We start from the raw sequence: 18,694 nt of genomic DNA on the forward strand, positions 1-18,694 counted from the left end.
TAGGAAACTTCAAGGTTGAAAATCTCTGCAACTGAGCGCGTATTATCGTACAGGCTGATGTGTTTGCCAAAAAGTTGGGAAACATCAAGGTTGAAATCTCTGAACCTGAGTGCGTATTTAGCGTACGGATGATAACACTAGTCATAGATACTTGTAGGGTTTGAATTTCTCTAGCCAATCACAATTTACAAATGGGGACTAGAGCAAATTATTAAGAGTCAACTCAGCCCATTTTTCAATTCCAAGTTTGCAGCTGGATATATCTGCTTGCATCTTGACTTGCTTGGATTGTGATGGATGACTAATAACAGATTAAAGAGAACCACACCTAATTCATACATCTATTTAAACTATTCTAGTGTGCATACATCAGTTCATCTCAAGAAGAACATAACACGATAGTGAAACAAGGGATAGCCATAGATTCTTGTTGCTAGGTAAGCCAGCTATGGCGCATGCACAGTTGCTTGTGTTTCTGGTACCAATGGCCTTCTTCCTGAAGCTGGCAACGCCGGTGGACGGTGCCATGGCGATGCCGGGCTGCCCGGACAAGTGCGGCGATGTGGCTATCCCCTACCCTTTTGGCATCGGAGAAAACTGCTCCGCAATCAACCTGAACAGCTACTTCAACCTCATGTGCAATGGCACCTTTCATCCACCAAGGCCACAAATCCGGGAACCGGAAGCACACATCGAGGTCACCGGCATCTCACTGGAGCGAGGCGAGATGCGTGTGCTCAGCCCTGTCAACCACATCTGCTTCACATCGAACACCACATCCACCAAGTCCAGCGGCGTCGGGTATGACCTGAGCAAAACTCCCTTCCTCCCATCGCCGTCGCGCAACCGCTTCACGGTCATCGGTTGCAACACCCTGGGGCTCATCACTGGGTACAGGGGTGCCTCGGGACAATACGTGACTGGGTGCTACTCCTACTGTGAGGGTATCAACAGCACCTCTGATGGAGCACCGTGTGCCGGGATGGGGTGCTGTGAGGCTTCCATACCTGCCAACCTCACTGCCTTCGCCGTGACATTTGATCTGAACCACAGCAAGGTATGGACCTTCAATCCTTGCTTCTACTCCGTCGTCAGCGAGGTCGGGTGGTACAATTTCAAGAAGCAGGATCTTGTTGGTCACCTCGGATTCATCAAGGACAGAGCCCAGAATGGTGTTCCTATTGTGGCTGACTGGGCCATTAGGAATGGCTCATGCCCGGAGAAGGGGGAAAAAGAACCTAGCAGCTATGCCTGCGTTAGTGCAAACAGCTATTGCACGGCCGTGATAAATAGTCCAGGGTATTTGTGCAACTGCTCAGAAGGATATGGGGGAAATCCTTATCTTTCAGATGGCTGCCAAGGTTCAGCAATTACTCAAATTTACTTGAATTTTGTTACTTATTAAACATTGATTTAGTAGGCTGAACTGAACTCGTATTTTGTTTGATTTTATTGAGTGGTTATATTGTTCTTGGTATCTTCAGACATAGATGAGTGTGAGATGCGTAAGCTGGACCCCAAGTATGAAGAATTATATCCATGCAGAAAAGGGGTCTGTCAGAACACACCAGGAAGCTACCTATGCAAATGCAAGAAAGGAAAAAAATCTGATGGTACAGGTTATGGATGCCAACCTGCGGATTCTCCAGACTATAGAATGGTTGTAGGTGAGCGCCGTGTATATAACAGTTCATCGTTGTTTCATCTTCATAAATAAGTGTCTGCAGAGTCTCGTAAGTGAAACATCTAAAGATCAGCTTCTTGTGATGACAAACAAATTATATAAATTGACTTCCTACTGGATAAGTAAACTAATAGTGAATGCTCTAGTGCAGTTTTGTTTGCAGCTCTGTATAATCTAACATTTTTTTTTAATTTTATAATCTAACATCTTTAATATGCAATGCATGTCCCATCTGTTTAAGATATTCTAAATATTCAAGTCGCCTTCTCAATTTGTTTAAATTAAATTATGTCCTATGCATGAATATGAAATAAGACGAACTCAAACTTAGTATATATTTTTTCAGGTTTAAGTGTTTCTGCCATTGTGGTAACGGCTATGGCATGCTTGTTGATTATGCAATTACAAAGGAGAATGCACAAGAAAGAGAAAAATGCATATTTCAAACAAAATGGAGGACTCAGGTTGTATGATGAGATGAGATCAAGGCAGGTTGACACAATCCGTATACTTACAGAAAGAGAGATAAAGAGAGCCACTGAAAACTACAACGAAGATCGAGTTCTTGGATCTGGTGGCCGTGGAATGGTCTACAGAGGAACTCTGGATGACAACAAAGAGGTTGCCATAAAGAAGTCCAGAGTAATCAATGATGATTGCAGGGAAGAATTTGTCAACGAGATAATAATTTTGTCTCAAATCAATCACAGGAACATTGTGAGGTTACTAGGCTGTTGCTTGGATGTGGATGTCCCGATGTTGGTGTATGAGTTTGCGCACAATGGGACCTTATCTGAGTTCCTTCATGGTACTGACCACAGATCACCAATCCCCTTGGATCTACGCCTGAAGATTGCCACTCAAGCAGCAGAAGCTTTAGCTTACTTACATTCATCAACATCTCGCACAATCCTACACGGGGATGTAAAATCAGCCAATATCCTGATGGACGATCAGTACAATGCAAAGGTTGCAGACTTTGGAGCTTCAACCCTCAAGTCCATGGATGAAAGAGAGTTCATCTTGTTCGTCCAAGGGACGATGGGCTACCTTGACCCCGAGAGCTTTACCAGCCATCAGCTGACCGAGAGGAGCGATGTCTACAGCTTCGGTGTGGTTCTTCTGGAGCTCTTGACAAGAAAGAAAGCCTTATACACCAATGATTTCAACAAGAATGAATCTCTGTCGTACAGATTTCTGTCGATGTTTCGGCAGAACAAGCACCAAGCCATGCTAGACCCTGAAATTGTGGATGGCTCCAATGTGGTGGCGATCGAGAAGCTTACCAAAGTCGCTGTGCAATGCATGAGCCCGAGAGGAGATGACCGGCCAACGATGAAGGAAGTCGCGGAGAGACTACAGATGCTGAGGAGGCTCCAGATGCAGGCAACCTGTGATGGCGAAAACGATTGCAACATCCATGACAATTTTGGAGGATCGCCGTCAGTGACCCTCCATTTTGATGAGATGACAGATAGCAGCATAGAGACGTCTAACCTTATTCTGAGCGAATGACAGTACATCTTGCAACATGCCGCAACTTCACTTGAAGTTGCCTGTGTAATGAGGTAGTAGGATGTAGTTCTGTTGATGTTATAGTCATTCTTTCCATTTTTATTGAAACTGAAGTGTTTTAGAGCATACAGTTTCAGCCATTCGGCTTGTGTTGTACTAACCATTTGTTTCTGTCAATCATGCTAATTTCTTCGAGAGGCAGTCGTGCTAATTCTTTTGCTTTCTTCACATTTTTTTTTTGTTTTCTTTGGAGTGCTGTTCCTCACCATTTACCAAACACCCCCTCACCAAACATGGACATATACGAACGTGAGTTGCACTGCAGTCCCTTTTCGTCGGAAACAAATTCCTGTAGCTGTCTCTTTTCGACAGAAAAAAAATCTTCCAACTTTGTTTTCGTCACGATGCTCAAATTATCATACTAATCTCAATATCAATTCCATCATCTAAACTCTCGAACAAGCCGTCACACTTTATTCTCTTTTGCAGTTCTCCTCCTGTTTTTACAAGTATCGAAAACGCGGAAAGAGGGCAGGCTCTTCGAAGCCATGGCGGGTGACGGCTGGTTGAGTCGCAGAACTAAGGTGACTAACCGTGAACTAATTTATAGTCTAAAATAAATCGTAAAAACCATTTATTTTAGGAAATGCTATAGAATGGTATCCTGTTCGAACGTGATGATACTTTTATACAGGACAAGATAATACCTCAGAGGTATCAACCCATCCAAATGAGATACCATCTTGTACCTAGGGGTGGACAAAAAGCTTGGGCTCGTAAGCTTGGCTCAGGCCTGGCTTAGGCTCGCATAGCTTGGCTCGGCTTGAAAGCCAAAAGAGCCGAGCCCAAGCCTCCTTCCTAGCTTGTTTCCGAAACGAGCCAAGCCCGAGCTGGCTCACGAGCCGCTCGTGAGCTCGCTTGGCTCAGTACAATAGGGACATATGCAAAAATTTTATACCTTTTCTAACTATTTATTTGTTGAAAATGATAGCTTTGATTGTCATATTATCTATTTATGTGTTGTGGTGACATATTAAAGAAAAATATCACTTTATTACATATTCTATGTGGTAAAATATTGCTCGATTTCTCTTAGACCTGCTTAAGATTTACTTGATGCCAAGCTCGTGAGCCAGCTCGAGCTGGCTCGAGCCCATAAACGAGCCGAGCCAAGCTGCAGTTTTAGGGGGGCTCCTAGCGCGCGCGTACGCACCAGCAGTTTAGCTGGCGCGCACGTCAACTAGGCCCATCCCCACGCGCCCTTTTTTGTTGCACTTTTTTTTCGATTTTGGTTCCTCTAACGAATTTTCTCTTTTTTTTTGTTTCTTCTCAAATTTTTTTCAATCTTTCGCACACTTCTTTACAAATGTAGAATTGAAAGTTTTTAATTTTGACTTGAAAGTTTTCAAATCTTGAATTGAAAGTTTTAAAATTTTGTGTTGAAAATTTTCAAATTTAAGTTGAAAGTTTTCAAATTTTGAGTTGAAAGTTTTTAAATTTGACTTGAAATTTTTCAAATTTGAGTTGAAAGCTTTCAAATCTGGATTGAAAATTTTAAATTTGAGTTGAAAGTTTTCAATTTTATGTTAAAAGTTTTCAAATTTGAGTTGAAAGTTTTCAAATCTGCGTTGAAAGTTTTCAAATTTAGGGTGAAAGTTTTCAAAATGACTTGACGTATATATTTTTTTTAACCTGTTACTTAAAAAAATCGTGAAAAATTTCATCCGTGCTTGATCATTTCCACTACTTTTGGGAGTGTTATGATCAGCCAAGCTTGACAATTCTCACCTCGTTTTCATCTAAAACACTGCTTAAATAGAAAATACGAAAAAACTAACTCACGCGAGTAGAAATATACTCTAATCCTTTCACACGGTAGCACACATGTAAGTTCAAGTGACTTAATTTGGTTTTGGTGATTAATGACAAATCTAACTATATGAGACTAATCATTTTTATGAGCCTTTCTTTGACTAGTCTCATTTGGATATGAAAGTAAAAATGATGAGAGGTATGTATTAAACTTCACATATTCTAACTTGGTCTTTCTTGTGGATCCAAAATATAGTGTGAGCTTCCTATTTGATCTTTATTGATTATGTGCATATGCGTTCCTTCATATCCATATGTATGCACATCTTGAGGGGGAGCTTATTCTATATTTTGTTTATTATAAGATTTCTATCTTGAATTGAAATCATTTTTCATCTCATCTCTCTATATTGTTTATATCGGGTTATTATCCATCACCAAAGAGAGAAAATATTGAAAGATCTTGGATTAAACAATTTGTGTAATTGTTACTTTGGTAATAGATGATAAACCGATGTTTATGGGATTAACCTCTCTTTTGCATAAGTTGTCTACTAGGTTATTTCCCGATAATGAGATGTGGAAGACTTGCATTCTTTTGTGATGGACCTTAATCATGACAAGGATGGAATGCATGGAGATAAAATGATATGTACCACTTCTTATCTCCTACTTTTTGATAGGTTCATATATATGATTTCCATGTTATTGATATACAAGTGTGAGACTAATGTTTACTTGAGTCTTATCTTATTTAGTCTCATTTACATTGAGAACATGGAGATCATAAAGGTATATGTTTTATGTTGGTCTACATCATTACTACATATGCCTTCTCTATGTGTATAGGATAAACCCCCATTGGTCATTCTCTAATTATGCATACACTTGCATCTCTTGTATATTTATTTGTATGCATATATTTAGGGGGAGCAAATCCTATACATTTATTGTGCATGTTCTAGATCCATGCTGTTCATCTATTATTTATATTGGATATTTGCAGTTGAGCTTGCATACGAGTATATGATACTTGTGATGTTAATGAATACTCAACAAATATATCCATATCTTTCATATGCAACCGGTTGGTCATCAAGTGAAGGATGACAACCGATTTGTTGAGACTAATGTTCTCCTTTGAGGTGTGAAAAGGAATAGGTCCCACTACGATGAGGCTAATGAATGACACCATGGGTTAGTGGTCACCAAGCCAAGGACATCGTCATGTTGGCAAGAATGAAGTCAAGCTTGTGATGAGAATAAAGTCTTGACAAAGGATGGACAAGACCTCGGCATAAACATGGTTCAACCGGATGGTCACAAGTGTTGATCTCGGCTTAAGCTTGACCCCAAGATGGATGGCGCAAGGCAAAGGTATAATGTAGCTAAGAATGTTTTCTTAGTCTTTTCCCGGTCTTGGTGTTTGGTGTAGACCGGATTTGCTAGATAGGCGCCGTACTATCAAGAAGGGTCTATGAAGCGAGCTTGTGGATGATCTTGTGCCATATTAGTTTATATGCATGTAGGTGCATTTTGTGGGCTTGTCTAGCCAAGTGTGGTGAGTTTTATCAAGTCCCAAACAAAGAGAGAAGTGGGCACATCCTATAGGTTTGGGTAGCCTCATGTGGTTATGTCCGGTGGAGTATCCTTTGGAGTATGAGCCATTTCTCCCTGATAAAAGTTGTGTTTCTTGGATGGATTGTTCATGGATTGGATAGCCCTTTGAATAAGCTTTCCATAGAGTCCGAGAACGCCAAATTCCGAGATCCGAGTCAAGAGATATCGCCGTTTTACTAACGGTTGGTTGTGCTGAAAAGTGACCTGCGGTCTGACCGTGGGCCTTAGGTCGGTCTGACCGGGGCTGTTAGCCGGTCTGACCGGCGTGGTAAGGCCGGTCTGACCGGCCCTACTGGTCTGTTGCACTAGTCTGGTTTTTGGTGGCGATACAGAGCCGCCAGAGCCGCAACCGGTCAGAGCGAGTCGATGGCGGTCTGACCGAGCCGTGGACGGTCTGACCGGCCGCTTCACTATGGTCAGACCGGGCAGGTTGAGTGGGCTCAATGATTGCCCTGTTTTCTAGCCGTTACAAAGTAGTCCGGTCTGACCGGCCACTCTATGGCGGTCTGACCGGCAGAGCACAGAGTTGGGGATTTCGACTCCAACGGCTAGTTTTGGTGGTTGGGGGTATATATACCCACTCCCCAGCAGCAAGGGCAAGGTTTTGGCACTCCATTGCATTATCTTGAACCCTTGCAAGAGCTCTCACACCCTTGTGCACTTAGTTTATCTAGTGAGGTGTTAGAGAGTTAGTTAAGCCAATCCAAGTGCATTGCTTCATTGTTATAGCTAATGTGGCACTTGATCATCCTCGGCAAGCATCCTAGACTTGTTACTCTTGGAGGTTGCCGCCTCCTAGACGGCTTGTGTAGGTGTTACCCGGTGACCTCTCCGAAGAGATTGTGGAGGAGGCCCGGCGCCGTTTGTGAGTGGTTTGGAGTTCACCACCTTCGGAGTGAAGGAAGAACTACCCCGAGTGATCGAGGCTTGGGTAGTCCTCTCCGTGGGCCGGCTCCCGCCTTGCCCACCCCTTGACGAAGGGGGCGTGCGGTGGCTTCGTGGTTGAGCGGGTGGAGTTGGGCTCGCCTCAACAGGGATTAGGAAACCGGCGAGTTTCCGAACCTCGTGAAAAATTCTTTGTCTCTTGTCTCATTTATTTGTTGCATTTACATTTGTGCTATTTACATTCATAGAGACATATTTGAGCCCATATCACCTAGGTTTGCAAAACTTAACTTAGTTGCTTAGTTAACCTTGCACCTTACCTTGCCTAGTAACTTAGGTTAGTTTTGTTTAAGTGCCATTATATTTTAAAACCGCCTATTCACCCCCCCCCCCCTCTAGTAGGCCTCCTTAATTCTACAACACATGCCGGATAGTTGGACACGGGCCAGGGCCTCACGTGGGACGTGGCTTGCCGGAAAGTGCGCGCCGCCAGCCCGTATGCTCAGATTAGTTTTCTCGCTGTTTTAGCTCGTTGTTTGTAGCGAGCCAAGCCAAGCCGAGCTTCCCTTGTACCAAGCTTTCACGAGCCGAGCCGAGCCGAGCCCGTTTCCACCCCTACTTGTACCATTCCCCATAATAAATGGGCCGGATGGAAACATTCCGCACCTAAGGTGTGATCTGTTATTGGGCCGCACGTGATCGAGATCTCGTTCTGGCCCAACTTATATGGGCCTCAGGGAAGTCGGGATCCCCATCGAAGCCATGGCGACCGCGCCGCCGCCGTCGACGGCGATGTCCCGCCGCAGCACCCAGCCGGCGAGCAAGACGGCGCGCCGGCAAGGAGGCGAGCTCCGGTGTGGCCGTGGTCGCGCGGAGGAGCAAGTAGAAGGCTCCGGAGGCGGCGAACCTGACCGAATGCGTCGCAGGCGTAGCTTCCCCCTTCGTCCCATCGCCGGCGAACATCACCAGATCAGATGGTTTGCTTTCTCTCTCCCTCTCCTATCTCCATCCATCCTGCGGCACGAAAGAATGGTATGGATTTAAATCTGATTTCGTTTTTTGTTTCCATTTTCTTAAAGAAACTGTACAAGAGGGGGAATTTTCCTCTGGATTAGTATTCAATTTCCAGTTTCCCACCAAGTAGGGCAATATCAAGGTTGAATTATCCGTCACAACTTGCGCTGTTCACGTACACACTCATGATGGTTACTGGTATGGTTGGAAATTTCTCTAATACATCGTAAGTTTACAACGTGCAATGGGAATCAGAGGAAATAAATCATAAGAGTCAAGTCTGGGTTCATTATTCTCTGCAATTTGCAGATGGATACTCCCTCCGTCCCATAAAAAAGAATCTAGGACCGGATGTGACATAAGAATCTAGGACCGGATGTGACATATTTTAGTACGATGAATCTGGACATATGTATGTCCAGATTCGTAGGACTAGGATGTGTCACATCCGGTACTAGGTTGGTTTGGATGTGTCACATCCGGTACTAGGTTGGTTTTTTATGGAGCGGACGAAGTACATCGTAAATTTACTACTTGCAATGGGGACTAGAGGAAATAAATCATAAGAGGTAAGTCCGGTTCCATTTTTCTCTGCAATTTGCAGATGGATGTATTTTGCACATCTAGATGTATTGCAATCACTACCTACTTAATATTTATGTAATCCATTCTAGTGTGTGCATATATATCAGAATTGAACAGGGATATATCCAATTTTAATATTCCCTAAAAAATAGGTATATATGCAGTTTTTATACAAGTACACTGAGTAAATGGTATTAAGCCAGGTGTAGCTACTTACACAACCCCAGATCAAGTGACCACAAAGCACCCAGCCATGCAAGAAGCATTAGCCCTTGCAATGAAGCTCATACCAAGCATCGTCTTCCTTGCAGTGGCAGTGCAGGCTGCAGCTTCTTCCGGGTACAGTCTGTCGTTGCCAGGTTGCCCTGACAAGTGCGGGAACATTTCCATCCCCTACCCTTTCGGCATCGGCCCCAGCTGTGCTGCAACCAGCATCAGCAGGTACTTCAACCTCACCTGCAACGAGACCTTCCAACCACCACGGCCTATGGTTGGGGACTCACAAGCACTCGTCGAGATCGCTGACATCTCTCTGGAGCGTGGTGAGATGCGGGTGCTCAGCCCCGTCAGCTATATCTGCTTCACGGCAAATAACACGTTCACCAAGTCCACCGAAGACGGAGGGTATGACCTGAGAGCAACTCCCTTCCTCCCCTCCCCGTCGCGGAACCACTTCACGGTCATCGGCTGCAACACCCTAGGGCTCATCGGCGGCTACAAGGGGAACGTGAGCCACTACTTGACTGGTTGTTATTCCTACTGTGAGAGCATTGACAGCACATCGGATGGTGTGCCATGTGCAGGACTGGGCTGTTGCGAGGACGCCATACCGACCGACCTCACTACCTTTGGGGTGATGTTTGAGATGAACCAGAGCAAGGTATGGAGCTTCAACCCGTGTTTCTATGCCATGGTCAGTGAGGTTGGGTGGTACAGCTTCCAGCAGAAGGACCTTGTTGGCCACCTTGGGTTCATAGATGACAGAGCTCAGAGGGGAGCACCTGTTGTGGCTGATTGGGCCATTAGGAATGGCTCATGCCCGGAAGAGGGGAAAGGCATACCTGGTGATTATGCGTGCATCAGCGCAAACAGCTACTGCATGGACGCGAACAATGGTCCAGGGTACTTATGCCAGTGCTCCAAAGGGTATGAGGGCAACCCTTATCTTCTGAACGGATGCCAAGGTTAAGTTCATACTTAAATTTTATCATCGGTCTAGATTTTGAGAAACAGAACTGGTAGAATTCTATACCATGCACAATGTTAGTTCAGGTAGAGTTTGTAAGCTATACTTTTGCAAAATCTTATGAACATTCATCAATAGACAGCACTTCTACTTGGTTTCCACCATAATTCAGCATGGGACTGGAAAAGAAACAGTCAGCTTCATTTGTGGGGTTGATTTTTAATTACAAAGTGAAAAGGTCATTTGGAACAAGTCATGAAAGGGGAGTTATTGCATTCTTAAGTAAATTGGCTGGCTGACTTTAGTTTACCTATGATAACGAAATTAATAAACTATATAGTTCATACATTTTTTTTTTACTTTTATGAATGAATGTTTTTGTTGCTATCTTCAGACGTGGATGAGTGCGCATTGCGTAAGCAAGATCCCAAGTATGAAGATATGTATCCATGCAGAAAAGGAATCTGCCACAACACACCAGGAGGATACTTATGCAAATGCAAGTTAGGAAAAAGATCTGATGGTACAAATTATGGATGCCGACCTCTGCATACTACAGCCGAGCAAGTGGTTATTGGTAAGGTCACATCTGCAGATTTTACTTCTGTTTCACCTACATTAAGATGTTCTTCTACTCAAAGTAACACTAATACTATGGCAAGAAAAAAAATACTAATTTTGAACAGAATTGTCAAAAAAAAAATAAGAAGTTAATAGCAGAAAATTATTAGTATCAATATTCTGAAAGAGATAATTTGACAGGCACCAGTGTTTCGGCCATTGCGCTAATGGCTTTAACATGCGTGTTCGCCATGCAAGTACAAAGGAAAAGGCATAAGAAGGACAAAGATGAGTATTTCAAGCAAAATGGAGGTCTAAAGCTATATGATGAGATGAGATCAAGGAAGGTAGACACAATCCGCATACTTCCTGAAAAAGATATAAAAATTGCCACTGACAACTACAGTGAAGATCGAGTTCTTGGAATTGGAGGTCACGGAATGGTCTACAGAGGAACTTTGGATGACAACAAAGAGGTAGCCATAAAGAAGTCGAAAGTAATTAACGATGAATGGAGGGAAGAATTTGTCAATGAGATAATAATCTTGTCACAGATAAACCACAGAAACATTGTGAGGTTGATAGGATGTTGCCTGGATGTACATGTCCCCATGTTGGTCTACGAGTTTGTCTCCAATGGGACCTTGTCTGAGTTCCTCCATGGCACTGATCATAGATCACCAATCCCCTTGGACATTCGCCTGAAAATAGCCACACAATCAGCAGAAGCTCTAGCGTACCTGCACTCATCAACGTCTCGCACGATCCTTCATGGGGATTTCAAATCGGCCAATATTCTTTTGGATGGTCAGCACAATGCAAAGGTTGCAGATTTTGGGGCATCAGCACTGAAGTCCATGAACGAAAGTGAGTTCATCATGTTTGTCCAAGGAACTTTAGGCTACCTTGACCCGGAGAGCTTCATTAGCCATTGCCTTACCGACAAGAGTGATGTCTACAGTTTTGGGGTGGTTCTGCTGGAGCTGATGACAAGAAAGAGGGCAATCTATGCCAATAGCATCAATGAAAAGGAATCATTGTCCTATTCTTTTCTCCTGATGTTTGATCAGAACATTCACCGGAATATGCTGGACAGAGAAATTATGGATACAGAAACCATGGTTGTTCTTGAGAAACTTTCCATTCTTGCCGCCAACTGCCTGCGACCAAGAGGAGATGACCGGCCAACAATGAAGGAAGTTTCAGAGTGCCTACAGATGATAAGGAGACACCCAATGCACGCAGCTAGTGATCACAAAGGAGACAGCTCTGCGCATCACAACTATGAAGGATCACCATCACCATCAACGGCTGTCCATTTCGACGAAACGATATACAAGAGCATAGAGACATCCAGATTGGTACAAGATCTTGTGAGATGATGATATGCTTGTGCCAGCACTTAATGTGTTAATATCTTGTGTAGATATCATAGTAAATACGGTATAAACCAATTTCTGTAATCCCCTTGTGTGATAAAATTAGCAATTTGTTCCCTGTGGTGATGATTGATGATGAATGCTTCATTCTGAATAAATATTCAGTTGTACAGAGTCCAATTGATCAGATTTCAGAAGCGAAATTACCTGGGATTTCTTAGCCATGCGTCCGTCTCTTCCTTGAGCCGCCGATCCAAAACCGCCAGGCTGCGGCTAACCGCCGCCACCAGTCACGACATCCATGGAAAGTTTGGAGGATCACCCTCGGTGGTCGTCCATTTGGACGAGATGACGGTTATAGCAGTATAATGGACGAGATGGCAGGTAGCATTGAGATGTCTAAACTTGAGCTGAGCGAGTGGCAGACATAGTTCACAAAACCGATGGAATTTCGTAAAAACCGATCAACTTTCGTGAAACCGCTAAGTCTCAGATTACGAAAACCGGTAGGAATTAGCCGGTTTTCGTATGGCGTTGACTGAAAGTCAACAGTTTTTACATTTTTTTCAGTCAAATTTTGGTAAAGCGATGAGAAGCGATTTTTACTTTGAAATAGGTCTTGCTACATGATGCAACATCACTCTTAAGTAGGATGTACTAGTTCTTTCTTGAGACATTTCACTTGATATGTCGGACATATGTTATATAAAAACCTTTATTTTTTGGACACGTCCCCCCAGTTGCATTTTATTGAAACTGAAGTGGCAGCAGCTCAGAGGATACAGTTTCAGCCATTCAATCTGTGTTGTAGTTGTAGCCATTTGTTTCTGTCAATCAAGCTAATTCTTTTGGTTAGTAGGTCTCTCTATCGCTATCATCTTTTGCCTTCCCCTCGTTTGTTTTTCTCGAGTGCTGTTCCCCTCCAATCCACTGATCGACGCACCCTCACCAACCAAGGACGTACGAAACTGAGTTGAATTGCATCGCGGTGTCTCGTTTCGTCAGAAGTAAATTCTTGCAGGCTGCAGCTGTCTCTTTTCGTCAGAAACAAATTTACTGCTACTCTCTTACTATCATTTCCAGTTTTCCTCATCTTTTTACTAGTATCGAAACGCGGAGGTCATTCTTCTTGCCACAATATAATCTACTGTATAATAGAGTTGATGCAATGATTATTTTCAAACCTGCACGAAGAACAAAGATCAAATAATCAAAAACAAAGAGCAGTTTTAGTCAACACATATGGATATTAGCCTAGTTAAGTTTCACATTAGTGTGTCTGCTCAAGCCAAGATTCGCTCAGGCATGCGTTCATGATATTACAGAAGATTTCTACACAAAGACTACAAGAGAAGCAAAAACACCCAACCAACCAGGTGTTCACAGCAATTCAGATCCAAGGAGGAAACAAGTTGTGTGCTACGCTGCTTGGCATAGGAATTTCTCACTTAATGCAAATAATGGTTACAAAGAATCAGCCCCTCCTTCAATTCAGATAAACTTCTTTAACCCAAACGTGTCCAGCAGTAATATTCCTTTCAAAAGTCACAAGGGAGATCTCACCTGCATTCATAATCAACAACAGTCACCAAAATCTTTTGTAGTTTAACAATATCAGATGCATCATCAGCAGTTCAGCAACTATCATCATCTGAAAAGAAAGTCTGAGATACACCTACTTATAACCCATGATATAACCCCAGTTCATAAGGCATAATGACATCACATGATAATAACGAAAAATGAGACTGCTAGCTTAGTTAGCTAAGATAGAAAGAATGGAGTAGCAAGTGACCACCATTACTCCCAACTTCCCAAGTCCCCAGCCATGGAAGAAGCATTGTATGGAAATACAACATGTGCTACTACGTGATGCCTGTTGAGGTGTGCAGTTATAAAGGCAATCCTTATCTTCCCAAAAGATGACAAGGTAGAGTATTACTACAATGAATTTTACCCAGAATAGACAAGAGGGCCAATTATGAAGTTGCGCAACTCTTGCAAGTGTTAAAGAGAATCCAGATGCAACTAGTCACAAAACCGATCATATGATGATGCATTACCATAGTGGAGGGTAATCAATGCATATCCCTCGAATGAGATGAACTACCAAAGCAAGGACATGGCCAAACTGATCTTAGATGTCAAGATAGCAAGACGATTTTCACATACTAGTAGTATTTGAGGGTAGTATCAAATATTTGTGATGCACTAGCAGTCTAGCACATCCTTCATGGTCAATTTGATTTCTTCAGGTTCATTATGTCTAAGCCATCAATGTAACTATGTTATTTTATGTTGAAGCAATTGCATAAAAATGATCATGACTAATGTATTACACAAAGTGGAGAATGTGTGGACAGTTGGGTTCTTAGAATAAATTTCTTCCTATCAGCTCTGATTTTGCCCACTTGTTCAAATAAAATATTTGTTTTGATGCAGGATTTACTTGTCCACATAAAGAGCTATAACTTCTATTTAGCATTTACACATCAACATGGGCAGGATTTCTCCCTAAAACTAATACTTAATGCCTGTTTGTTAAGATAATTATGTGTAAATTCATAAGATGACAATATTGTAGTTTTCAGGCAATGCAAATCCATCTGTACAAATTGGTGAACTCATATAAAGTATTCTTCTCAAGTAAGCCGTTTGATTAATGATATTGGCATATGCAAAAGTTATCCACCAAGATTGGGTTGGATGCGTCTTTTAATATTTCTCATAGAGAGGTTTGCAAGGTCCTGTTTCATTTAAAACAGAGTTTCAGAACAAAGCTAATTAAGCAGCAGAAAAAAGGGGCATATGCAAAACAAAAGAAAAGGCATAATGGGAGATGATTTAAAGTCATGTTCGAATTTGGTATGCTATTGTTTCCAAGACATTAGTAGTAATCAGGGCCAATTAAATGAACCAAGAAGCATAGTTGATCCTTCTACCTCTTCCAAGAAATGAAGGAATGCAAATTCTCACATACCTTTTACTGTACATACATATCAAGTTACATACTCCCTCCGTTTCGAAATGTTTGACACCGTTGACTTTTTAGCACATGTTTGACCGTTCGTCTTATTCAAAAACTTTTGTGAAATATGTAAAATTATATGCCTACATAAAAATATATTTAACAATGAATCAAATGATAGGAAAAAAATTAATAATTACTTAAATTTTTTGAATAAGACGAACAGTCAAACATGTTTCAAAAAGTCAACGGCATCAAACATTTCGAAACGAAGGGAGTACCTTATTGCTGTAGATAAGCACATCATCAAAAGCTGCTTCAATGCCAAATAGGACCTAGTACATCCAAATACGGTTATCCTAAGACTGCAGCAAGTTATGCATAGGTAAGAGCATTACTCCACATAAAAATATGTTCTTGTTAAAAGCATACATTTTTTTTTTGCAGGAAGCCCTACCTTCTGTTCCAGGAATTTTAGCTGCCCCTCCCTGATCCATTTTGGCGTTTCATATGCTGCTCCAGTGAGGAATGCTCTTTTTTGTGGCTGTGGCAGATCTTATTATCAGCGTCAGCAGTGCCATCGGTGCAAATGTTACCGCAATCAGTTGATTGTCCACTAGCAAACCAATCTGAACAGGCCAGTCCTCCCCCAACACCCAATAGAAAAGAAGAAAGTAAGAACTGCACCATGGCAGCCTTCGGTTCACATGCTGAGAGGATGATCGCAATATATTGATGAAAAAAATATTATATAAGCAAACATGGTCAACAAATCCATTGTCCCTATACACTGTACAGTTACCAACAAATTTCACCTAAGTTTCTGAAGAAATCAGCTTTACGTACACATGTTAACATCAATAGAAAATAAAATAGATGCAGAACAATAAATGGGGATCGAACTCAGATATTATTTGTTTGTCTACCATTCAGAATACTTGGAATGCAGAAATGTCACATGTCCATTCTAATTATGCTACACACGATCCATTCCATGCTCAGGAGTTCGGATGAGCTTAATCAAGGTCTCATAATATTATTTCCCCACAAACAAGAACCACAGTAAAAGAAGTACATAACAACAGGGACAACAGAAGTAAATACAGAACTGACAGAAAGTGCCTAATATAGAGAAGCCTAATTCAGATATTGGCTATCCTCTCTTGAAGCTCAGTTCATCTCCCTTAGATCGGCATGCCTTTGGGCACAATCTGGTCCTTTATCCACATGTAGATAGGCACCAGAACATAGTATGCAGCACATATTGTTCCCATGAGGAAGCGGAAGAGGAAGGTGATAGGATTCACAGGTTTGCTGACATCCTCAACCTTTGGACCAAGCTGCAGGGGAACAATTGAACTCTTCAGTCTAATCACTACACACCAACATGATAATGTATTTCCAAACGTAAGCTAAACAAAGTCAGGTGTTCACACTTAAAAATTAACTTCAGTTGGAGATGGTTTTTTGAGCTGTCCCATTTATTTGTAATAACCAGGAGAAATAATGTTAAGAGAAGCAAGAAAAAAAGAAGGAAATAAAGAGAAGAAAACATGAAATCAGAAAGATTGGTTTCTTCACAGGAAAGTTTCATGTGCTTACATGCCATCAAGCACTATGATGGGTAAGATGCTATAACCTATAACAGCCTTTTCACATGAACAGAAATATTTAAATTGACTCAGATTATACAAGTAATTATATAATATGCAATTATGTATGTTAGAAAGTGATCCAAACAAATGTATTAGCATCTTATATCCTTCACATAGCACTACATTTGAGCTGAGACTGAGACATGGCACAGGCTAGCTAGGCTACAAGTTTTGTCGAGAGAACATTTAGGCGGCTGAGAATGGCATATTGTCGACACTAATCTCTCCATCCCATCGATAAGAGAGAAAAATGAATACCTACAATGTTCATTAATCTCATGCAAGTGAGAAAAATATTGACATGTTCACTCTTCAACATTTGTCATACCCAGGTGTTGCGTTGCCAATCCATGACTAATAATCAACATATAAATCAGTAAGAAATAAAAGTAACGACAAAAAGAGTCATCCGAACAAAGGAGGCTTATGTGAATTTGCAACTTGCAAGGCAAATTAGCAAAAAATAATACCTGCAAAGGGGAGTCTCCATGTTCTCTTTTGACACCCGTCACAGAGCATCCCATAATCAGGCCATGCCTTCGGACACCACGGTACCATTTTGGTCCAATCCTTTTGAGCTTGACATCCTTGAACCCTGCCTTTTTGAACCACTCAATATACTCCTCTTCCTTGGGGAAGAGCATCCACATGTCAGCGAAAAAGCGAGACAGCCAGAAGGTTGGGTGCACGGGGCCAATCATGCAAGCCACTCCACCAAGCCTCAAAACCCTGTAAGCTTCCTTGATTCCTCGCTGCGGATCAGGCCAATACTCGATGCTGTACAACAATCACACCCCTCATCAATTTTTTTTCCAGGACAGCGGAACCCGCAAAGACTTGACTGAAAATCACTAGTGAAGTAGTGAAATGCATAACTAAACTAGCAAATTGTTCATTGTTCATGTTAGAAATTCACAATGTGCAGAGAGAGAGAGCAAAGTGAACGGGTGAACCTGCCGGCGGAGACGTAGCGGTCGAAGGTGTCGGTGGGGAAGGGGAGGTCCTCGGCGTCGCCCTCCATGATGGTGACGCCCTTGAGGGCCTCCTTCTCCCGGGCCTTCTCGAGCTGGTGCGGGGACTGGTCGAGCAGCGTGACGTTCTCCGGGTCGACGCGCTTGACGATCCCGAGCGTGGTGAACCCGGTCCCGCCGCCGACGTCGACGACCCTGAGCTTGCGGCTGTAGAGGTCGGCGGGCTCGAGGGCGTCGTCCCGCATGTCCTCCGTCCAGTGGCCCGGGTTGATGACGTGGTCGTAGACGATGGAGAGGAAGCGGTAGAACCAGAACGCCTCCTTCTTGTGCTGGATGAACCGCGGCTGCGACATCGGCCTCGCCGCAGCCGACGACGACGACGCCGCGCACCTCAGCCGAGCCCGACCGCCTCCCGCGGCCACGGAGATGATGCCGCCGCCCCGCCTGGTGAGCGCGAGGGGCCTCGACTTGGTGGTGGAGAAGCCGAGGCCGCGCGGCGGCCTGATCCTGCCCGGCGCGGAGTGGGTGCCGACGCCGCCCGCTGGGGCGTAGGCGGAGGAGGCCATCGCCATTGCTCCTCCTCGTCACGCCGCCGCCGCCGCCACGAAGGGGAGAGGAGAGAGTGGAAGAGGATGAGAGGGGGGAGTGGCGAGGAGAGAGGGAGTCACGAGGAGGAGGGGATTAGTGGTGGGTGGTAGGATGGGCTTCGCCTCGTGTCGTCTACCTCCGGACACATGGCTCCCTCCCTCCCGTCCAGTGTGCACGTGGGACCTGACCGAGTGGGGCCCACTGGTCAGTAACTGGGCCTTTGCCTTTGTGTTGGGGCTTGGAGTTGGAGGTGGAGGACGTGGATCCTCTG

General features: G+C 43.3%; 3 protein-coding genes across 5 annotated transcripts; 2 read left to right on the top strand and 1 right to left on the bottom strand.

Moving 5' to 3' along the window:
* Window positions 1-417: 417 nt before the first annotated feature.
* On the top strand, window positions 418-3,344 carry LOC127757873 (wall-associated receptor kinase 5-like). Its single transcript, XM_052283463.1, has 3 exons — window positions 418-1,361; window positions 1,485-1,667; window positions 2,031-3,344. Exons 1-3 carry the CDS (start codon window positions 449-451, stop codon window positions 3,197-3,199), a joined length of 2,265 nt encoding a protein of 754 aa, XP_052139423.1. The 5' UTR covers window positions 418-448; the 3' UTR covers window positions 3,200-3,344.
* A 4,866-nt stretch (window positions 3,345-8,210) lies between these two features.
* Window positions 8,211-12,415, top strand: LOC127757792 (wall-associated receptor kinase 2-like). 2 transcript variants are annotated; one of them, XM_052283369.1, is made up of 4 exons: window positions 8,211-8,493; window positions 8,596-10,299; window positions 10,696-10,878; window positions 11,064-12,415. In XM_052283369.1, exons 2-4 carry the CDS (start codon window positions 9,369-9,371, stop codon window positions 12,242-12,244), a joined length of 2,295 nt encoding a protein of 764 aa, XP_052139329.1. In that variant the 5' UTR covers window positions 8,211-8,493; window positions 8,596-9,368; the 3' UTR covers window positions 12,245-12,415. The 2 variants fall into 2 exon arrangements, with proteins under 2 accessions (XP_052139329.1, XP_052139328.1); XM_052283368.1 differs by having other exon boundaries at window positions 8,211-10,299.
* A 3,685-nt stretch (window positions 12,416-16,100) lies between these two features.
* LOC127758026 (2-methyl-6-phytyl-1,4-hydroquinone methyltransferase 2, chloroplastic) lies at window positions 16,101-18,508 on the bottom strand. Of its 2 annotated transcripts, XM_052283631.1 has the most exons (3): window positions 17,818-18,500; window positions 17,335-17,641; window positions 16,101-16,549 (listed from the first exon to the last, which is right to left on the bottom strand). In XM_052283631.1, the coding sequence occupies exons 1-3, from the start codon at window positions 18,405-18,407 to the stop codon at window positions 16,394-16,396; spliced, it is 1,053 nt and encodes a 350-aa protein (XP_052139591.1). In that variant the 5' UTR covers window positions 18,408-18,500; the 3' UTR covers window positions 16,101-16,393. The 2 variants fall into 2 exon arrangements, with proteins under 2 accessions (XP_052139591.1, XP_052139590.1); XM_052283630.1 differs by lacking the exon at window positions 16,101-16,549 and having other exon boundaries at window positions 17,155-17,641; window positions 17,818-18,508.
* Between the last annotated feature and the right edge of the window lie 186 nt (window positions 18,509-18,694).

This window comes from Oryza glaberrima, chromosome 12 (genome assembly GCF_000147395.1).
Source record: "Oryza glaberrima chromosome 12, OglaRS2, whole genome shotgun sequence".
Lineage (NCBI taxonomy): Eukaryota > Viridiplantae > Streptophyta > Magnoliopsida > Poales > Poaceae > Oryza > Oryza glaberrima.